Raw genomic sequence first — 20,178 nt, 5'->3', positions numbered from 1 at the left:
TTGTTCTCGCCGACGACAACTTTTCCGTCGTCGACGGCTTCGTCGCCGTCGACGGGGTGCTCCTCGTCGACGAAGGAGGCTTCGTCGACGTTGTGGCTTTCGTCAACGGTGTCGTCGTCGATGTCTTCGGCGTCGACCGCGTCGTCGACGACGTAGTCCTAGTCGTCGAGGGAAGAGTAGATGGCAGCGGTCTACTCGTCGACGATGAAGGTGTCGTTCTCGTCGACGAGGAAGACGCCGACGAGGCCGTCGTCGTCGACACTACTGTCATCGACGTAGAGACGGTTTTCAGCGCTGAGGAGGCCATCGACGTTGGTGTCGTCGTCGGAATCAGCGGCTGCTTCCTGGGGACAGGAAGGTCCTTGTCAGACACAGGTGGCTTGCCCTCTGAAGACTTTCTGGCCTTCTTAGGAGGGGTGTCTGAGGGGCCAGGAGAGGAAGCCCTAGGCCTCTTCAAGGAGAACTGCGAGGCGCCAGACATGCTCTCACCTTCTGAAACCAGGTCGCTCTCAGGTTTGTTCTTAAGCCTGTTCAGCCATATCAGAAGACGTCCTTCCCGGTCCTTCTGGGTTTTATGTGAGAATGTCCTACATATTCTGCAGTCCTTGGCCTGGTGTTGGGGGTAGAGGCAGTATAAACAGGTCTCATGTTTATCTTCCACGTGGAGCCTCTTTTTGCCACATGAGGTACAGGCTCGAAATAGTCCTTTTTTCTGGCTATCAGCCATGGCAAATAAGTTGTGAAAATATCGAGTTTTGATGAAAAGAATAAGTTTCCTGAGGAGAACTCAGGTGGAGACTCCCTAGCACAACGTGCGGTAGAAAATCTGAGAGACTGAGGCTCTTGACAGGAAGGTTCTGGAAGGAGGTAGTAGCTGATTGGTTGTTTCTCTTTACTTTGGTCCTTTTTACAAAAGGACAGATAGGCTACCAAGGTGGGACCCTTGGGCCTACTCTGTTTGGTCCTTCCTGCATAAGGACCTAGATAGGACACTAAGGTGAGACCCTTAGGCCTATTCTTTTATATGTATGTCTCAGGATATTACTTTTTTATATACCGGAGGCTCCCGTCTCGACGACGGGGAATGATTCAGGCATGTGAATCTATGAAAGACACCCAAATACTGGATAATCAATAATGCCTCAATGCCAATAGAACAGAGATTTTGCCAAACTGATCTCAGGTTCTGGCTCCTGGCCTTGGGATCCTCCTGAGCCAACCTAGGTAGTCCGCACATTGGGTTTTGTATTCAATAAGCCCTACGCTTGTCCAAGCAACTGCAGTCGCCAAAGCCATTCATTATCATTCATATAACAAATTTGTCTTCATTATTGAAGACTTGGTGCTTCTTGCTATTTATGTATGTGGCAATAATTTCCAGAATTTTAACTGTTCATTCGTATATCAGGTTTAAATTATCTTTATTAAAATATTTTAAAAAATGACTGATCACACGGCAATCAACCCTCAGTGGTTTACCAGAGAAAACACAGTGGGATCAACCCCTATACCAAAAAATAATGGCCATCTCACATGAACAGCAAGCTCCCAGTCCTATCGGTTGCATCATAAGGAGCCTTGGCATAAGGGCAGGGAGAGTGCAGAGACATCAAAAACAAAAAAACAGCAACATTAGCCAATCATCAAACCACTGCAATGTGTTTCACCTCTTTCCCCAGAGTACATCTTCCAGCCTTACCTCCTGCATCCTCAATACCCGAACCACTCCGTCTCTCAGGGCTGCCCCCACTGAGGAACACATTAAACCATATCAAAGCAACCCAGCATCTAGATGTCACCCCTCAATAAAGGCCCTTGCTAACTTCACTGGTGCCGCCCTAAACATTTGCTGATTTTCCAGCCACATGCGAATTAGAAACAAGTCTATCCTCTGCCATTTCCTTCGTAATCTCCAGTAAGGTCCACTTTTCAGCCAGAGGGCCTGCACGCACACACACTGTGGTGCTAGCCATCACAGCTCTCTTCTGTATCACCATATGCTGCACCAAGTAGCTCCAATCTTGAGACTGTAAAACCACCATTACAGTTCAACTTATTTTTGGCATCTCTTCACTGCTTGTCACAGGTAACCTGTACATCTTTCAGACTACCAAAGAATTGGTTCAACCTGCATCGCCAGAAGGCCCCAAAAGCCCCTATCAACCATTCATGGTGGGCTTCATCTGCAATCTCAGGTGGCCCGCCTATGTTCTTTCACTCTATCAAGCATCTTTTAACATTTCCATCTTCTCATTCAGTCTTACCATGCAGTCAATAGCATTATACTTACAAAAATCACATCTTGTACCTGAGAATGTTGTGGATGCTGTCAGGGTCTCAAAGACCTTTACCTTGTTGTCTACCTTTTCAGTCCTCTGCTTCTCACTCAACAGTCGACCTCTGAGGCCATCCAGCTATGTTTAAAATTTATGAATGACTACCTTTCTAATGCATGTGCTTGATAGCACCAGGTTCCCCTGGAGTCCTTGAGTGCCTGGCTCCCTAGGGGGAATATTTCTTCCTTTGCCTTCTTTCACACTCCCATCCGTCCATGTGCGAAGTGTTCCAGGTACTTCTTCATGGAAATCATACTACCATATGCACTGTTAGATGGAGGGCCTTCAATGCCTCCACACTGCCAGGACAGAGCTCACCTTCACTGGAAGCGTTTCATGGGGACTCTTAATCCCAGTGTTTATTTTATATAGAAAGTTTATCGTACCTCGGCACTCAGATATTTGTTTCATAGAAGCCAATGCTTCCAAGGGAGTTTATTCCCATTCCTGGCCTGTTTAAAGATTCACACGTAGTGGACAGGAATAAATAAACAATAGACTAGCAAGGGAAACTCCTGGAAAGATTCACACTCTTATGACGCTTGGGGGCACAGCAAGCTTACTCATAGGATTGGGGGGCAATCCACCTTCCAAATCAAGGTGTTGCAATCCATTCACCTATGAAAAATTCTAGACCGGCCTTGATATTTCCAACCACAAATCTTAAAAGCCTTGAGGAAGTAACTTTTCAGTAACAAAACACGAGCCGGCTGCCTGTTTCATCCATTTTTTTGGGGGGGGGGGGGGGGGGGGGGGGATTTCAGCATAGAAGAACTTTCGGCAACAACTTTTGTATCATGTACTATTACAAAGGACTGTACAGATATTATCTATGAAAAACCACATATTAAAACATCAAAGCAATTTTATGTTTCGGATGTTCTCTCTATATGGTCAAATATTTATGCTGTGCATAGGAGCAATTGGCGGTCTTGACTCTTTAAACAGGCCAGGACAGGGAATAAACTCCCTTAGAAGCATTGGCTTCTATGAAACAAATATCTGAGTGCCGAGGTACGATAAACTTTTTATAATAGTCTCTCACAACTGACCCCGTTTGGGATCTGAGTGGAAGCCGATATCTGAGGTAGTGCGATGTCAATGTTACCTTGAGGGGCACCGTTTCTCGCATATGAAACATTTTTCATTGATACATTCAGTTCTAATGAAAAAATCAAGTACAGGATTGGAAAGTGCGACAGTCTAAACCACCACTACCTTTGTTCCTTTATTGTGAAACTGTTTATTTTATATAGGTTTATGGCAAAGACAGCTTGAGTTGGCGCTCACAAGACAGAGGCCATCTTGGGACCAGATTGCCTCCATAACCCTCATCTCTTACCCCTCCCTGCCTTATATCTGAATATAATGGAATGTAATCTGAACAAGTTACAGCAGTCCAAAATCAAGCAATCAAAGTGATGTGTGGCTTCAAAAAATTAAAAAAAGCTTATGAGTGTTGTGCTGGATTCTCATCAAATTGCTCTTTTTTTGCAGTTATTAGGTGTCACTTACCAGGTAGGTAAACGACTCTTGTGGACCATACCAAAGAATTTACTGGGCACTTAAGAGCCTATACCACATCGACGCCCATTACCCTTGTTTGATGACCCTCTGTAATACACTGAAGATGGTTATTCATGTAACAGCCCCTTAACTTTCATTTACCAATTAAGAAAAGTGAAGCTTCTCAGTTCGAAACCTCCAGTATTAACTCTAATAGGAGGAAATATTTAGGTGATACCATGTTACAAGGTTGCAGAGAGGAAATTATTTGTGTGATAAAAACTTTGAATGTAAGAAACCATGGGTACAGTGCATTGTTCAACTTCCAGCATTTATTACATATTTAAGGAAAATGATTTCTGTAAACTCTGTAGGGTTGACCTGAATTCAAAAGCAAGTCGGGTAAACTCAGTTAGTTACTTTAGTCGAATACTTTCCATTTTCTTACTCTGAAAATAATACTATAAAAAAACATGAATTCAGAAATGTTTATTAGACAAACGAAATCCAATTGATGCTTGCTAGCACATTATTATATCTGGCTTCCACGGCACAATTGTAATTGATATACATAATCAGACAGACAAAAGAAATATTGCAACACGTATAGGAGTGTTACGTTTTCCTTTCACAACGTATGTATAAAAAGACAACAACAAAATCATTTGGCTCTTTATATTACTTATGGCATTGCACTAAACAGTAAAAAAATACAACTCAGCAAAGCAAATATTAGCTGTTTTGGAGGATGGTTAGCAGTTTCTCTCTCAAGTAACGTCTGTTACACTTTTTATTGTTTTTATTAGTAAGAAGAGCAATAAAGGGGGTGGCCAAACATTGGTTACATTCAGTGCATTATGTAGCATCTGTAAATAATAAAAACAAAAGTCTAAAATAGAAAATGACCAAAATAATACCCTAGTAAAGATTAGGGTGACATTGTTTACCCCAACACCACATGAACATGGCAACAACTGTACTTCCAAATACTCTGCAGTTAGTACTCATGTATTTCACGCTCTTTGGCACGTAAGTGGCACGAGTTGCACATACATAAAGATTATTTAGTTAAACGTTTTTGCTTCTTTAAGTAATATTATATTAGAATGAAGACAATACAATCTGGAATAAAAAAACAAATGTAACTACGAAAAACTCAGAAGTAATTGTCTATTACACCACAAAATACTTTTGAGAAACAGTTCTTGACTGGAAAAATAAACACATTCTGCAATTTAAACAGTGGCAGTTTTACCCTTAACGCACAACTCTCATCTTTTCATAAAAGTTATACTACTTGTTAATGTGTACTGACATAAAACTGTCAGGAAAAAGTGAAACTTGTACTCCCTTAAAATTACACCTCCACGAGGCGTAATCTTATGACTTTAGAAATTTATTAGAAATACCTCAGATACTCATGAGGATCTACAACGCTTGAAGATTCTTAGAACTACTCATGTGTAAATATTCCTGCACAGGAAATGTAATAGCAGTAAAATTCCACAGCCTGAAATGTGACTCAAGGGGGATTTTAGTTTCTTCACGAGGGAAAACTTTATTCCCAACAGAAAAAGCCCATTCAGTATGAGGTGCAGCTCCCCATTTCTACTCAAGAATCCCTATTGGCAGAAGTATTTTTGTATGACTATTCAGGGTAGGTAACAACCTGCCAAAGTCTGCAAATACCTGCAAGCCTGGAGGTTTGTGCTTCTAACTATTTTGCATGGTCACTTTCTGGCACACCCCCGTTCCTTAGCTCTAAGCAAAGCAATTCAGCAACCACCGTGTTATTACTGCACCAGTACATACCACTTAGAAACGCTAAATCCTGCTCTCCTGGTCACGTGAAAGGGATGGAATTCATACTTCTAAATGCCTTGTCCTGCACACCTATTCTGAACTCAGGTATTCACACATATCTGAGCACTGGGCCCCTTACTTGAACTATCCATTTCTGCTCGTTTACAAAATTAAGCTTGCACCCACCTCATTCCTGACTGCTGGAGCACAACATTTCTCATGCTGCAGTAGGTTCCTGATACCAGGACACTGCTCACAGTGGCCTATGTTGTGTAGAGTCCGACTGTGTGAGAAAAAGGGCACACTTAAAAGACACAGGTTAAGGCCTATTCTCGTGCAAAATGACATTTGTTTAGGGACAGTGTGCATATGAGAAAAATTAAATGTACTCCTACAATTCTAAAAGGAGATTACCAAATAATATGTAAAAAGAAGCTGAATAGATTTACCTGTGACCATGATTACATATGGAGCCGTTTTAAAAAAAAGTATGCTCTTTGTTTTGTTAATTATGCCTTTAAGCTTGTTGTGAAGGAGTGTTACATGATGTCATGTGATGACAGGCTCTGCCTTCTAGGTTATGCAGTCGTAACTATAATGTTTAAGAAACTTAAGATAACATTTAAACAGCGGTAGGAAAGTGCAAAGAAACAGACGGCTTCATATTGTGCTGTAGCAACTATATTTCCTTCTTGATCACCATCAAGGAAAGAGTAGCATTATTTTTATTACTATGAAAGTATTTTTATTGGGGCGTGGGGAATGAAGAACACAAGCAGTTTGTTGTGCTAGAAAGATTGACATGACCAGCCCTAGAAAGTTTGCAACACAGCGCATTGTGATCTGTGATTTCAAAAACGAACCTTCATGCTATTTGTACAGTGAAACCTGCAGTACATTCACAGCTGTCTTACACGGTCTCACAGCCTATGCTTGGGTTCAGCACCAGTCCTCTTTAAAGTTCCTCAGTACATCACATTGTAGGCCTGAGAACGTTATGACGCGCAAACTTAAATGTAGGAAAGGAGAAAACATTAACAATCTCGTACCACTAAAAAAAATAACAATTAAAAAATATATGATGTCTTGTGTCCTTAAAAAACAGACCTGGGCACCTTCTACTAGATTCCAAAATGTAGAGTCCACCTCAAAGCCTTCCCGCTGGTTGCTAGTGGTCTCAGAAGACACGTTTTCCAACATGTGGTTTAACTCTATAAGAGTACTTCGAATATCACCTCCTTGGCAAGAGCCTGTCACGAGTCGATCCTTCCATAAGAAGAAAACACTGCGGCAGAATGAGAAACAATACGTTAATCTAGCAGCACTACCCTTTCCGCAAGTAACAAGGAAAAAACCAAGATCATTTGCAACATGTAATACAAGATTGTAGTTTTTTTATTACAGTATTTTTTTTTTTTGGACGTATCGAGTATGAAGTGCTCTTCCAGCTACAAACTGAGTGAGATGAAAAACTGGCAGTTCAATTACTTGATTGAGGTGGAAAGGAGAGACCACTTTGGAAAGAAATGTAGGGCCAGTTTGGAGGACAAACCTAATGTATAAAAATCTGTTTTAAAGTGAGGGCTTGTAGCTCACTTATGTGTCCTAGCGAGATAATGGCTATAAGGAAAGCTATTTTCCAGGAAAGAAATTCTAGAGGACTGGAATGCAATGGCTCGATGGCCGGATCAATGACTCTTGTGAGTACTACAGCAAGGTTTTATTTATTTATTTATAGAGTTTGGTATAGCGCGAACTTGACTCGTAGGTATCAAAGCACTTTACAGAGTTAGTACAGTAGAAATTACACAAGGTGCACGTGGCTGCATAGACGAGTACAAAATACATAGTAACAAAATTAACAGCAGAATACGATGGATAGTAGGATATGTGAGCAATATAGTCCGGAGGTAGTTATGGTGGCCCAGCATCCATTACAAGGGGTGCAAAGGGTTAAATTAAAGATGATACAAATTACATGGTGATAATATACGTAGAAAAATACAAAATACGTAGTGACAATTTATAAATAGAGACTACAGGAGACATAATGGGTATGTAGATAGTATAGTCCAGAGTTAGTTATGGATGGATAGCATGGATTGCATATGGGGTAGGTAAAAACAATGCATCATGGCAGGATATATAAAGGAAGGTTACAGTAGGCAGTAGGATATATGGCCAAAATAGTTCAGTTTGTTTGGTCTACATAGGTCTGACAGCAGCAGAACTCGCCTGGCATGGATCTGAAGATGAGGACAACATGTTAATTGACAACTTTTCTGCTTCTAGTGTATCCAATGAAGTGTCAACCTCAGACAGGTCATGTGTGAGGCAATAGTGAGAAGATTGGAAAAGTCATCTTTATTATAAAGAAGGTGGTAGTTTTACTTGTAATTGCTGTAGATAGGTGACCCCGCTTATGACGACCACACAAGAACTTTAACCGCATCGCCGCGCGGCTTTTCCCGCTGTGCGCGGCGGTTTTGTAAATACCGCGTTACATGACGAGCTCAGCTCGTCATGAGCGCACGGCAGGTAAGCCTCATGACGAGCTGAGCTCGTCATCAGCGCGGAAGGGGTTAAAGAAGTTGCTGTGCACTCTAAGAGTTCATTCACTTTAGAATTCCAAGGTCTTGGGTTATCTGTGCCGGTGATTGGCCAAGAGTAATTCACAACAGGCACATTTTCAAATTCAGGAAAAAGCCTCCCCCAGTGAAGAAGGCCTGGACTCCAACAAGGAGTACAAAAACGTAGATTGATAAAATGCTGCTTTAATGTCTCGTGTTCAGGAATGCCAACCAGATAAGAGGAGATGGTCGAAGACAACCAACAGAAGTGCCCACCAATACTTCCTTTCACAAGCATCAAAGAAAACAATACCCCAAAATAAGTGTATCAAAAACGATAGCCAAAGTCATGAAGGAGTATCAAGTTCTGTATGAGGGGACTCCAGGGGTGACGAGGGGTCGTTGCAGTCAAAACACAATGGGCTTCAGCTGCAATTATAACTGATGCAGTCAAGTCGTGGCAGTGAGGATGGGTTCCCCAGGTGGGTGACGGGGTGTGGTGCACAGGGTCGCCGTTTGACATGGTTTGAGGCACTAGCAGCTGCAGTATGGGCAGGCGCGTATCCCAGCCAGGAGCAAGGAACGACATATAACTGCGGGGAGGGGTGTGTTGTGCCCAGGACTCACTTTCGACTTCTCTAGTGAATAGATACCTCTTCACATATACCGCCAAGCAGCGTCAGAACTCTGGCGGGCGATGAAGTGGGCATTACCAGCAGCTGCAGCATCCCCTCCTGTATGGGGTCAGTTTGGGTGCTAAAATCAAACAAGACCTGCGTGCAGGACAGACTTTTAGCTTCCCATACACCGCTGAGCAGGGTCAGGTCTCGGGCAGGCAGTGGGGGGATACAATGCACGGCAGCAGATTATAGTGGTTCTTTTCTCTTTGCTTTCTCACTGGGGGTGGCTTTATTTCCCCTCAGGATTTTCACCGATGGCGATCCCTAGCATGGGGAGCTCCTTAGCAGTTGGCGATCTTGAGGTTCCAGACAACGGCATGTGTCACCCTAGGCCAAATTACTCCTTTAAAGCCTTCGATAAAGAATTTGAAGATGAAAACTATGAAGAGTAGAATGCACTCCATTTTGCATTTATGTGGCAACAGCTGCAAGGTGTACGCAGATGAAAATATATGCTCACTCGGACTTCTGTAGGTGGAGTAAATAACAAACAATATTTTGTAATGCAGTTTAAGAGGGTCTATATTATTGGAGCTACAATAGTAGACAAATCTCTTCTACTTTGCTGCGTAACAAGCCCTAGAAGTAGGTCTACGAGCTTCCCTTAGAATAGCCATACATTCTTGCGGAAGACATAGATAACCAAATTCTAAGACCTCATGTGCCAAATTGGTAGATTAAGTTGTTTATGGTCCGTATGTCTGGTTTTGCCCTGCTCCTGGGTGAGAAAGTCCAGCCTGCAGGGGGGCCTTTTGTATGGGTAGCGCATCTTAAGTAAGGCTGAGAATAATGGTTGTCTGGGCCATGTGGGTGCTACCAAGGTCAGGGCGAGGGATTTTTCGTGCAGCTTTCTCACCACATATTGAATAAGTGGGAGGGCAGGAAAAATATAGGCAAATATTCCTGACCAGGTCATCTATAAGGTATTGCCCATGTATTGTCGATGTGAAAATCTGGAGATTAAGGCATTTTGCGTTTTCATGAGTGGCCAATAGATCTATTTGCAGAAACCGCCATTATTGAAAGTAGTGCAGTAGGTTTTGTGGGTGGAGTTCCCACTTCCAGGAGGTACTCTGCGAGGAGTGTATCTGATGGAGAGTTGTTGTGTTTGTTTTCTTTGGTATTGCTCTGTCCGGTTTTCTGTTCTATAAGCGCCAGGACGCCCCTTTGCTGGGGCATCTGTGCGCTCTATAAATATGGATAACATAACATAACAGTTGCACAATGCTAAATCTTTAGCGCAAGTGCGTGCCCCCCTGTTTTTGCAGATAGTACATGGTGGCCATGTTGTCTGTTTTGATGAGTACCACCTTTTCCCTGAGTGTTCTGAAAAAGGCTTTGAGGGCTAGGTGGATGGTCAGAAGCTAAAGTTAGTTGTTGTGAAACTTCAGTTGTTGGAGTGACCAGAGACCCTAAAACTGTCATGGTGTGGAGAATGCCCCTTGGCAAAAGGGAGGCTTCTGTGCTAATGATCAATTCCTGGGTATGCAAAGGGCCTGCCTTACACCAAGTTGTTGCTGTCCCACCACTGCATAGAGTAATGAATACTGGCCATGATCAACACAAGATCTTGTAGGCAATTTAGTGGTAAAATAGGCAGTAGCTGCTGAAAAGCTAACAGTCTTTGTGGGTTGGGGTATGCCTTGCCAGTGACTGTTTGTAGTTGACCCTAGGAAGGGAGGAACTTGTAGAGCAGTGCTATTCAAACCTTTTAATGCCATGCACCTTCCCCAGTGGAAAAGAACAAAAACAATCTTCTGCCCCCCTCGGACGTCTTCCCAATTATTCCATTAAATTGGCAATGTTTAAATAAGTCTAGACATATTTAAATATTGCAGTTAAGTTCTGTTACGGTTTTAAAAATGCAATCACACTATTCTGGTCTGGCAGGCCTTACTAATGTGTGAAAGTATTCACAGTGTGATTATTTGAAATAAGGGTGGGGGTTTTGAAGAATATGGAGTCCCTTCCCTTTTGACACATACTCCCAGCTAGGATATACATGACAAAAGATGTTAGTGATGGCCGATTGCAGAGTGGCTTCGTGCAGCTCATTGTTTTCCGCTGAAAACAAAGGCACTGTAATCAGCATAACAATTCTTTTAGCCAGAGCGTGGCGGCCCCCTCGGGATCCCTTAAGGCCCCAGCTAGGGAGGCCCACCTCCCCCCAATTTGAAGACCCCTGTTGTAGAGGCTGGAGGTGGGACTTGGTGACATGAGTTGTTAATCCTAGCATGTGGAATTGAGAAATAGCATCTCCAATGTGTGCTACACGTTGGTGTCTCCAAGCACTCTTGACCAGACAATCATCTAGGTGTGGAAACACGAGTGCCTCCCTTTCTGGGGTGGGCGGCTTCAACTGGTAGGTATTTTGTGAACACCCTTGGTGCCATGGTGACTCCAAAAGGTAGTACCTTTAACTGGTAGTGCTGTCCACTTACCAGAAATTGAAGGTGGCATTTGTGAACTGGATGGATGGGTAGCAGTCAATAAGTCAACTTGCTGTAACAGTGGGATAACATATATTATATGTTAACAGAAATGCTCTGATTGGACGCATCTGTTCAGGGGCCTGCAGTCTAGAATTCGTCTTAGGGAGCATTCTTGCAGACTAGAAATTACATGTGGTACACACCTTTGCCCTGCTCTGTGACCCCTTTGAGGTGGAAGGTGCACTTCTTCGAGTAGGAGGTGCTCTGCACTTGCAGTTCTAGGTAGTACTCTTGTTCTACTATGATTAGAACCCAGAGGTCTGAGGTCATTTCTTCCCAGTGTGGAACGCATCAATGTAGCCTCTCGCTGACAGGGTGTAGTGTGATTGGTGGAAATGTGTGGCAAGCTCCCTTACTGGGAGTATCTATGCCTTTACCTCTATTGGAGTTGCCTCAATATGAGCCGCATGAGTATCCCCTCCTTGCCTTCTGGTGGTAACATTACTGGTGGTATTGGTGGGATCAGGGCTGTTAGAGGGAGGTGGCCTTTGGTTCGCCTCTGTAGTGTTTCCTCCGAAGGGAGCTGCTAGGAGAAGATGTTTGTAGAACCTTCTTGCTTTTGGCTATTTCAGTGGTTTCCTTATTTTTTTCCAATATTAGGGCACTTGCGGTCCAAAAAGTATTTCCCCATAAAAAGGTAGGCTCACACGGTGCTGCTGCACATCTGACCTAAAACTAGAGAAACAAAGCCAAGAGTGCCTACGTAAAATGACTGAAGTGTTAACCTCTCTGGCTGCCGTATCCACAGCTTCAAAAGGCACCATATACCGGCACTTGAAATTACCTTCCCTGATAATACTGTTTTCTCTTTCCTGAGTTGTTCTGGTAGATGCTGTAGCAGATTATTCATCTCCTCCCATTGGGCCTCGTTATATATGGATAGGAGGTCAGCCTAAATTGGAATCCTCTATTGCGTAGAGGCTTTCATAGCAACCCTTTTGTTTGTCACAAACTCTTTTGCTCTCTTTATCTGGTGGAGGAGTATGTCTGTTGCTCTGGGCTGGGCTGGTGTGCAGGTAGGCCCTGAGACACAGCTACTTCCTGCTCCTTTTCACCAAGGGGATAGGCCTCACCAAAGATGTTGAGTGGGATGTTGACAGATTGCCACTGCATCGTGAGGTGCTCTGGGCATCAATCTCCATTTACACTCCTTAAGCATCTTCTTATAGCGGAACATCAAGCAAAAGTCACACTCAGTGTCCCTGTGATCGGGGTAAGGGCACAGATTGCAGACAGCATGAACATAGGCCCAGGAATATTTCGAGTCACCTTGGGTCCATTTTTTCAAGGACATACATTCCATCATCCTTTGCAGCTCTCATTCTCTGCTGCTGATGGAAATCGTGGAGACAGAGCTCCTCATGGAGCATTGGTACCTTGTCTGTGAGGGAACCAGTATTCAATGTTCCGGTGGTGTTTTGAAATTCTTGTTGGAGTTTGCAGATTAAAAAACTTCTCTTGGCGAAGGGGATGAAAGTTCTTACAGCAGAAACCTAAAGTACAAACGTTGAAAGAGTCTAGTCTGGGGGCCTCATCAGTATGTGTCTTAATCGGAGGAAAATAAAACAACAGAGATGGTGCCCCTGTGCATGCCTAATAGGAGAGGAGTCACAGGAGACCTTGTGACTTGAAGAGACTTCTTTAAACAAAAACTACTTGCATTGTGCAAGCCAAAAACTGGACAGCAGGAGCATGCAGAGCATGTATATCTACAGTCACACATGCTAGCAAGAGCAAGTGCAATTGCACTACCAATTTTCTAGTCTTAAAATGAACACTTGTGTATTTTTGCAAAAGAAAATGGCACTCTCATTGTTTTCTAGAAGTACGTCAGAAAACCTGCAATTGATGCAGGTTTCCAGGCATGATTGAAAATCTTTTTGTGCAAAAGGTTGGATATCTACACATACACATGATGTTGCAAAGCTACAGTTGCACATGTCTGACTTTTTTGGTGACTCAAGTGCACTCTAACTACTCAAATCATTTTTACTTAGATGTCAGAATGACATTCTGTCTCCAGTACTGACAAATAGGCTCTTAAGAACAGCTTGAACAGAAAGAGGGGGCACCCCTCAAGCACATAACCAAAAGAAAATGTTTGCAGAAAGTGTCTATGAATGCCATTTGGAGCAGAGGTGCCTTGCAGTGTGTAACGTTCCATAGGGCATTAAATTATCGACTGAGTAGTTGAAGAATATGTTGCTTTCTTGCCTGGTTCAGTATTTGTCAAAACTGAGCAATACCTCTGAAAACTGACAATTCTTAAGTCCTATCCCAACACAAATTGTGTCCTCATTTCATGGTGGTCCTCTAACTGTACCAAGATCCAATAAGCATCGCTCTCCACTTCTTAAGCATAGGTGTCTGTAACATCAGCTAGGTGAGATGCAACACTTACAGGCCTCTAGTGTAAAGGAAGCAGCAAAGTCTTAGAGTTGCCCCCTCACTCAAGCTGTGCTTAAGAACTTATCTGTCAATGGAACTGGAATCCGTAACTCCTCCTTGCAAACAGTGTGCCCCAGCGCTTGTAATGAGAATCGGTTATGTGCTGATGTAAAAGCCATCTTGTGAGGAGCCCATGACCTGCAAAAATCAAAGCTGAAAGGACGTTCTCTGTGGCAGGCCAGTGCTGGGACGTAGGCGCATTGCTATGACAACCAAACTGCCCAGGTGGATGGAGCAATGCAGATGGGAAGCAAGCTAGGAGACAGCACCAGGGTGACTGAGGCTGCTTTTTGGGTGGGTTTGGTAGACCAGGTTCTTCACCCATTCTTCAAAGTTCAGAATCCTGTACTCCAACATGAGCCTGAGACTGCCTGGTGGGCCTGGGCTCTGCTACTGAATGCTCTGGATTTCTGGGCAAGGAAGTAGAGTTGGCTCCCAATAAAGTAAGGTATGATCAGCAGATGCAGTGAATTGGCTGGGTTTGCACCCAGATCAGAGGATCTCCAAGAGTGCCAGCCTCTGTTAGCTAGTGGCGAGCATGGACGGAGGGGAGTGGCTGGCAGAAAACAGAATGACATGCTGGACTGTGGCTTGGCAGTGGTGAGTCGTAGCTTGGTTGTGCTGCTCTCCCAGGTTGGGTGGGTTGGTGCCCCCACCAGACTGACAGCAAGTTGATAAAGGGACTAATTACAGCTCAGGATGGGGGTATCATTAATTGGATGTGAAGGAGTAGGTTGTCTGCTGGTGATGAAGCTGGGTTGCTCGCGCCCTCACTGTTATTCCCAGCTATAGTGAGTGGTCGGCGGGTGGGAAGTGGCAGGACTCACTTTGTCACATATTAACTCTGTCACTGATTCCCTACTGGTATTTTCTTCCATCTGCCAAATCCTTGCACCGACACAATAAAGTGAGACTTGAATCCAGCGAGATGCAGCCGAATCATCAACCTATACACCTGACTCCCACTCTGGGATTGGCACAGACCTGGCGAGAAGAATACATTTGCATTGCTGATATTCCAAATAACCACTTCGCTCTTGCCCTTGTCTCCGGAACACTTAAATCCTTATTAACATGGGCAAACGAAAGCCTAAGCAACCAAAACTGAACTTTCAAAACCAAACTTTTGCTAGGCCTGCAAGACAGGAGGTAACATCTGGGGACGCTCATACTTCCTCTAGCCAGACGCACAGGCTGAACTGAAGATTTGCATTCTATTCTTTGCTAAGAAACATAGTCTAGTGATGACAGACCGTAAAACTGATATGCAAGACAGAATGAAGGAGCATTGGCAAACAAATGCCTAAGCAACCAAAAGGTCCCCTAGGCCTGCAGAACTGGACATTACATCCAAGGACGCTCATTCTTCGTCTAGCCAATATGTACAGGCGAAACAATGTTTGCACACTATTCCTCAAAAGGAAACAGTCTGGAGATGACAGACTCTAAAATTGATACGCTTACGGATAGTCTAGACAGAATGAAAGAGAACCTTGGTAAACATGATTACCACATAGATCACCTTAAGCCTTTGAGTCTCTAAAACAGAGGACAGTGCTGGCACAAAGATGATGAAATCTCTCAGATGGAGAGAACAAAGACGGTAATCCAGATGAAAAATAAATACCAAGAAGCCCCCTTTGGGCAGAATATACCAGCATATCCTGGGAGTCTCAGAATCCACAGCTATGAACGCTATGGCTGATTATGGGAAGGACTTGTTTAAAAGCATATTCCCAGGCACTGCCTTCCCAGTTATGTTCTCAGTGGAGTAGGCACACCTCTTGGCATACGCAGGTATTTGCAGATTTACAGGGCAGACTGGAGGAGTTTAGAGAGGCTACCACTAATGAATTCAACAACTTGGATGAAGAAGTCAAAGCAGGATATACTGGCACACTTGGGCAAATAAAGACATTATCGGGATTATTCGAGCTGATGATGAGGTCATACATGACGCAGTCACTATTCTGCGGTAATGTGCTGACTTCTAATCTGAGTTATATCTATCTAAAATTACTTCCCCCAGTGCTGATTTTAACTTCTTCCGTGACACTATTGAACTAGCTTGACTCAACGATACTCATTGACGGATCTAGATGTGCCTTTCTCCACTGACAAAATAGCACAGGTCATCTGGAGCAGGCAAAGCGGATGGGACCCGGGAGCAGACAGGCTGACAGTCCAGTCCTACAAAGAATATACCTACATACTAGCTCCCCATCTGCCGGCCATGTATGAAGAGGTTACCTTGTTCTCTTCCTGAAGCCCTGATCATTACAGTCCTTAAACCTGATAAACCACCTGAGCGATGGCTCCTATCATAGGCTGTCAGTGATCATAAGTGATAATAAAATGCTGGGTAGTCTGCTTTCAAATAGTTTGATCAGGTCAGATCAACAGTATTTACACCTGGATGTTCCACTTCAGCCAATCTCTGCACTATTTTTACCCTGATCCACCAACTAGACTGAGATTAATGCAGGAGGTGCACTCCTAGATGCCACTAAAGCTTTTGATTGCATGGAATGGCAATACCTGTTCTGAATATTGGAGTGAATTGGAGTAAACTGTACAAGGCGGATCAGGCTACTGTATGACCTGGCTGCTTTCAGCAACATGGGCTGCTTTCTGATCACATACAAATATCTAGGAGAACTAGGCAGGAGTGCCTGCTCTTCCACATTATGTATGCAATTGTAATAGAGCCTACTGCTGCCAGGCTGAGACTATCACTCATAACACGGCCTCAGCTTCTCTGCCAGTTACTTTATTGTGTCGCTTTACACTAACAGTGTTACATTCTTTGTCAGAGAGCATGCCACTAACATCTCACAACTTATTTCTGAATTAATAAAGTTTGACTGCCTATCAGGAAAACTCTATCAACAGAACAGAGAAATTTGTTTTTCCACTCACTGACTCCTTGTTTGAATACCCCCTCAAGTACCCATTCAAATGGTGAGCTCATCTGCGCAAGACCCAAGGATTCAGATTTGTAGGGTCATCAACTCAAAGTTTTGAGAAAATAACGGGCGGCTATATCTAGATAGGCAGCTGAATCCAGCTCTGCCTTTGTGGCTTGCAGGCAGGCTGGCTATTGACAAGATGGTTGCTCTCCTGAGATTATTATACCTTGTTTAAAAATAGTCCTGTCCCTCTTACCAAAGCTATCTTTATCTAGCTGGAATCCTATATGATAAAGTTAATCTGGGCCAGCAAACTGCCTCGTATTCAATGGGAGACATTAACAATTCCATTGACCACGGGAGGCTTTCAACCCCCAGAATTCATATACTAGTATTCTTGGAATAGCACTTGCCATAATCCTAGTTTACCACTAATGAGTTAATCTAAAGCTACTTGCTTTTACCTGGTAAAGAACGTAAACATGTTTTATTGCACAACCTTGGGGACTTGTACCCGATCGATACATTTGTCTTAATAACAGCTGTTAAGGTGGTGTGCAATCACACACTCCATTAGACATGGTTAGGCTTTGTGAAACAGGTGGAGCATCTAAGCGTGCCTTTCCTTCTCTTCCCTACATCTTTAGGAACTTGGCAATGCTAATGGATTCCCAGTCTCTAAGAAATCTAGAATCCTTTTTACATACATTGATGCAACAGGAGGCCCCCAAATGCACCCATACTGCCTAAGAGAAGTGGCTCGCAGTTCTCGACTGGCCATTAGCTGACCATGGAAATTTGGTGTTCCCAAACTGGGGCCCCCTCCCATAATTATCGGCTACGAGTGATACATTTAAATGTTTACATAGAATATATTAACCTCTAGAAACAATGCAATGACTGGGTCTCAGAGACAATTAAAATTGAGCTGGATGCAGAGACCCGAATGCTAGGTTCCTTTATCTGGTATGGCTGTGTCAAACAATCGCTAGCTTCAGGGAAGAGGTGAGGGAAGCAACGACTGGAATGATTGGCTTACTATGGCCCCCTAATATTCCTCCTAAGGCTCTTTTTCACTGTTAAGGACTTTCATTCTGTTGTCAGGAAATATTCTACCTCTGCACTAATGTTGGAAAAAGGCAGAGCAGGGATACAATGAAGTTGTGGCTCTACCCACAAACTCAAGGACTGTTTGAGAGAGGTAACATACTGCAGTGAGCGACTAGATGCCTACTGGCAACTGATGCCCATCTAATCTAGACCCATATCTTATGTCCCATTGAATGGTGGACTCTGTGAATGCCACTGACACTAAGATCCCCCATGTAAAATAAAGTACATGGTAGACCTGCAACTCCCCTTGGCCCTCTTTCAGTTGATGCCATACTGCAAGGAGAATATATGTGATATTCTTTATGAATAATATTATTTGGTGGTTGATGTTGGATATACTGTTCGTTGTTGGGTATACTGTTATGTATTTTGCCGGTGTCTTTGATCTTATTTTTATGGCTCTTGGGGTTGTTATTTCTGTTAATTTTGAAAACCTTCAAGTATTAAATTATTATTATTATTCTTAATTCACATTTGGTAATGAGCATGGCTACCCTTAGGTATTCCAGTGCTAGCAACAGCAAGTGACAGAGAACAGTCTCAAGGCAAGTTCTGAAAAAGCCATGCTTTAAGTTGCTTCCGAAATGAAAGAGGATGGGTCAATGAACAGAGATAGGTCGGGAGCTTATTCCATAGTCTTGTCGCATTGTAGGGAAACATACGGCCTCCAGATCGTGCTCTTTTTTGTTTTTAGGTACTGTTGCCAGGAACAGATTAGCTGAACGCAGGCATCTTGAGGGACGGTGAAAGGCCATAAGGACGACATTGATTTTAAGGCCAATCCCCCATAGGGTTTTGTGCGCTATGCATAACGATTTAAAAATTATGCGTTCCTTTATTGGTAGCCAGTGTAATGATTTCAGCGCCGGCTTCGCTGATTGAGAAGTTGTGCAGTAGCCTGGCTGCGCAATTCTGCGCAACCTGCAGTTTTCTTGTGGTGGTATTCTTTAAAAGACCTTGAGCTGAACAAAAGGTTTAAAAAATCCTGACATAAGTTATTATTGCTAAGTTACAGTTATGTTTCTAAAATAGCTCTTAATGATATTATATTTTGCGTCCAGCTAAAGAATACAGAAATTAAAAATATCCATCGGCCAATGACCTGCAACATTTGAAATACCCATCACAATTGCCTATTATAAGTTTCAACACAGAGAATCCTTTTTAGGTCGACCAAGCCGTACGCAGCGCGAAGCGCTGTCGCCAGCGAGCTCTATGGTGTGGACTTGGCTCGGAAGGGGGACAGGAGATGGGCACGCGCAGAGCTTTTGGAGATTTGAGCAGGTGCACATCTCCTGTCCCCCTTCCGTCCACGCAAGCCAGCTGCATGCAGTAAGTGTGCGCGCGCACACACCCACACAAAAACAAACACACATTCCCCTCCCCCCGTGCTTTCGCTTTCCCTCCGGCGTTTCACACACCCACACAAAAACAAACACACACACACCCCTCCCCCCCACCCCGTGCTTTTGCTTTCCCATCGGCGTTTCAGGCCACACTCTCAGACTCGCTCTCACCTGTTGTAATCCATCAGCACCATTGGGTGACAAAGCCTGTCCGTTTCGCTGTGCAGGTGGGCGGCCGGGGGCAGCAGAAGAGCTCTGCCCCAGTGACCAGGTGGAACGGGGAGAGTCCGCTGAGTCCGGCTCTGCAGGAGCGGCGCATCCGGCGCCGAGAGCCAACCGGGCCGTGTGTGCGTCACTTCCTGCAGTGCTCTTGGCCCGGCTCTACCGGTAGAGTGGCCACTGGACGTGAGACTTGAGCGCCGGGGCTGCTGCGAGTGCAGTGAGTAGGACTCTCCGGGGGTCTGCATCCTCCACAGAGGTGGGGCTGGTTCCTCCCCTTGTCTCCGGCTCCATGTGCGTGCATTGCACAGAGCAGTGCATGCTGGGAGTTGTAGTCTTGTTTTTAAGATACCTTGGAGAGCTAGGGTGCATGGGCCTTCAGGTAACCGAACAAGCTTGTCTCTTTCGTTCCGGGATCTTAAACTGTTTTTGTGGCTGCTACATATATTGTCCCTTTGTCTCGCGGACGTTTGGTGCCCTATGCTTGCTTATCATGTACTGCCAGGTTAACCTGTAGCTTTATATGCGGAATATAGCTGATTTCTAATACCATCGATGGTCACATATTCTGCTGCTATATTTCTCATATTTGGATGTAGTAAGCAATGTCACCAGTTGCCCAATGTTTGTCAGCATTCTTGATTGACAGTGGATGTCTTATGATGTGATATTCCGGTGGGAGCTTTATTTTTGGGATTTGCACCATAACTTTCTGCCAGGTGCAAAATTTAACGTAAGAAATAGTATACCCATACA

At 43.9% G+C, this 20,178-nt stretch overlaps 1 protein-coding gene across 1 annotated transcript in view; it reads right to left on the bottom strand.

The window, feature by feature from the left end:
• Positions 1–4,316: 4,316 nt before the first annotated feature.
• Positions 4,317–20,178, bottom strand: part of LOC147710777 (uncharacterized) — a 209,306-nt gene continuing 193,444 nt past the window's right edge. The window contains exon 9 of the mRNA XM_086921523.1: positions 4,317–6,930. Within this exon, the coding sequence (XP_086777649.1) occupies positions 6,899–6,930 (32 nt within the window). The 3' untranslated portion in view covers positions 4,317–6,898. The remainder of the gene's footprint in view (positions 6,931–20,178) is intronic.

This window comes from Lissotriton vulgaris, chromosome 5, assembly GCF_964263255.1.
Source record: "Lissotriton vulgaris chromosome 5, aLisVul1.2, whole genome shotgun sequence".
NCBI classification, from domain to species: Eukaryota; Metazoa; Chordata; class Amphibia; order Caudata; family Salamandridae; genus Lissotriton; species Lissotriton vulgaris.
Note: the sequence above shows the minus strand (reverse complement) of the source record. Positions and strands in the feature narration are given on the sequence as shown.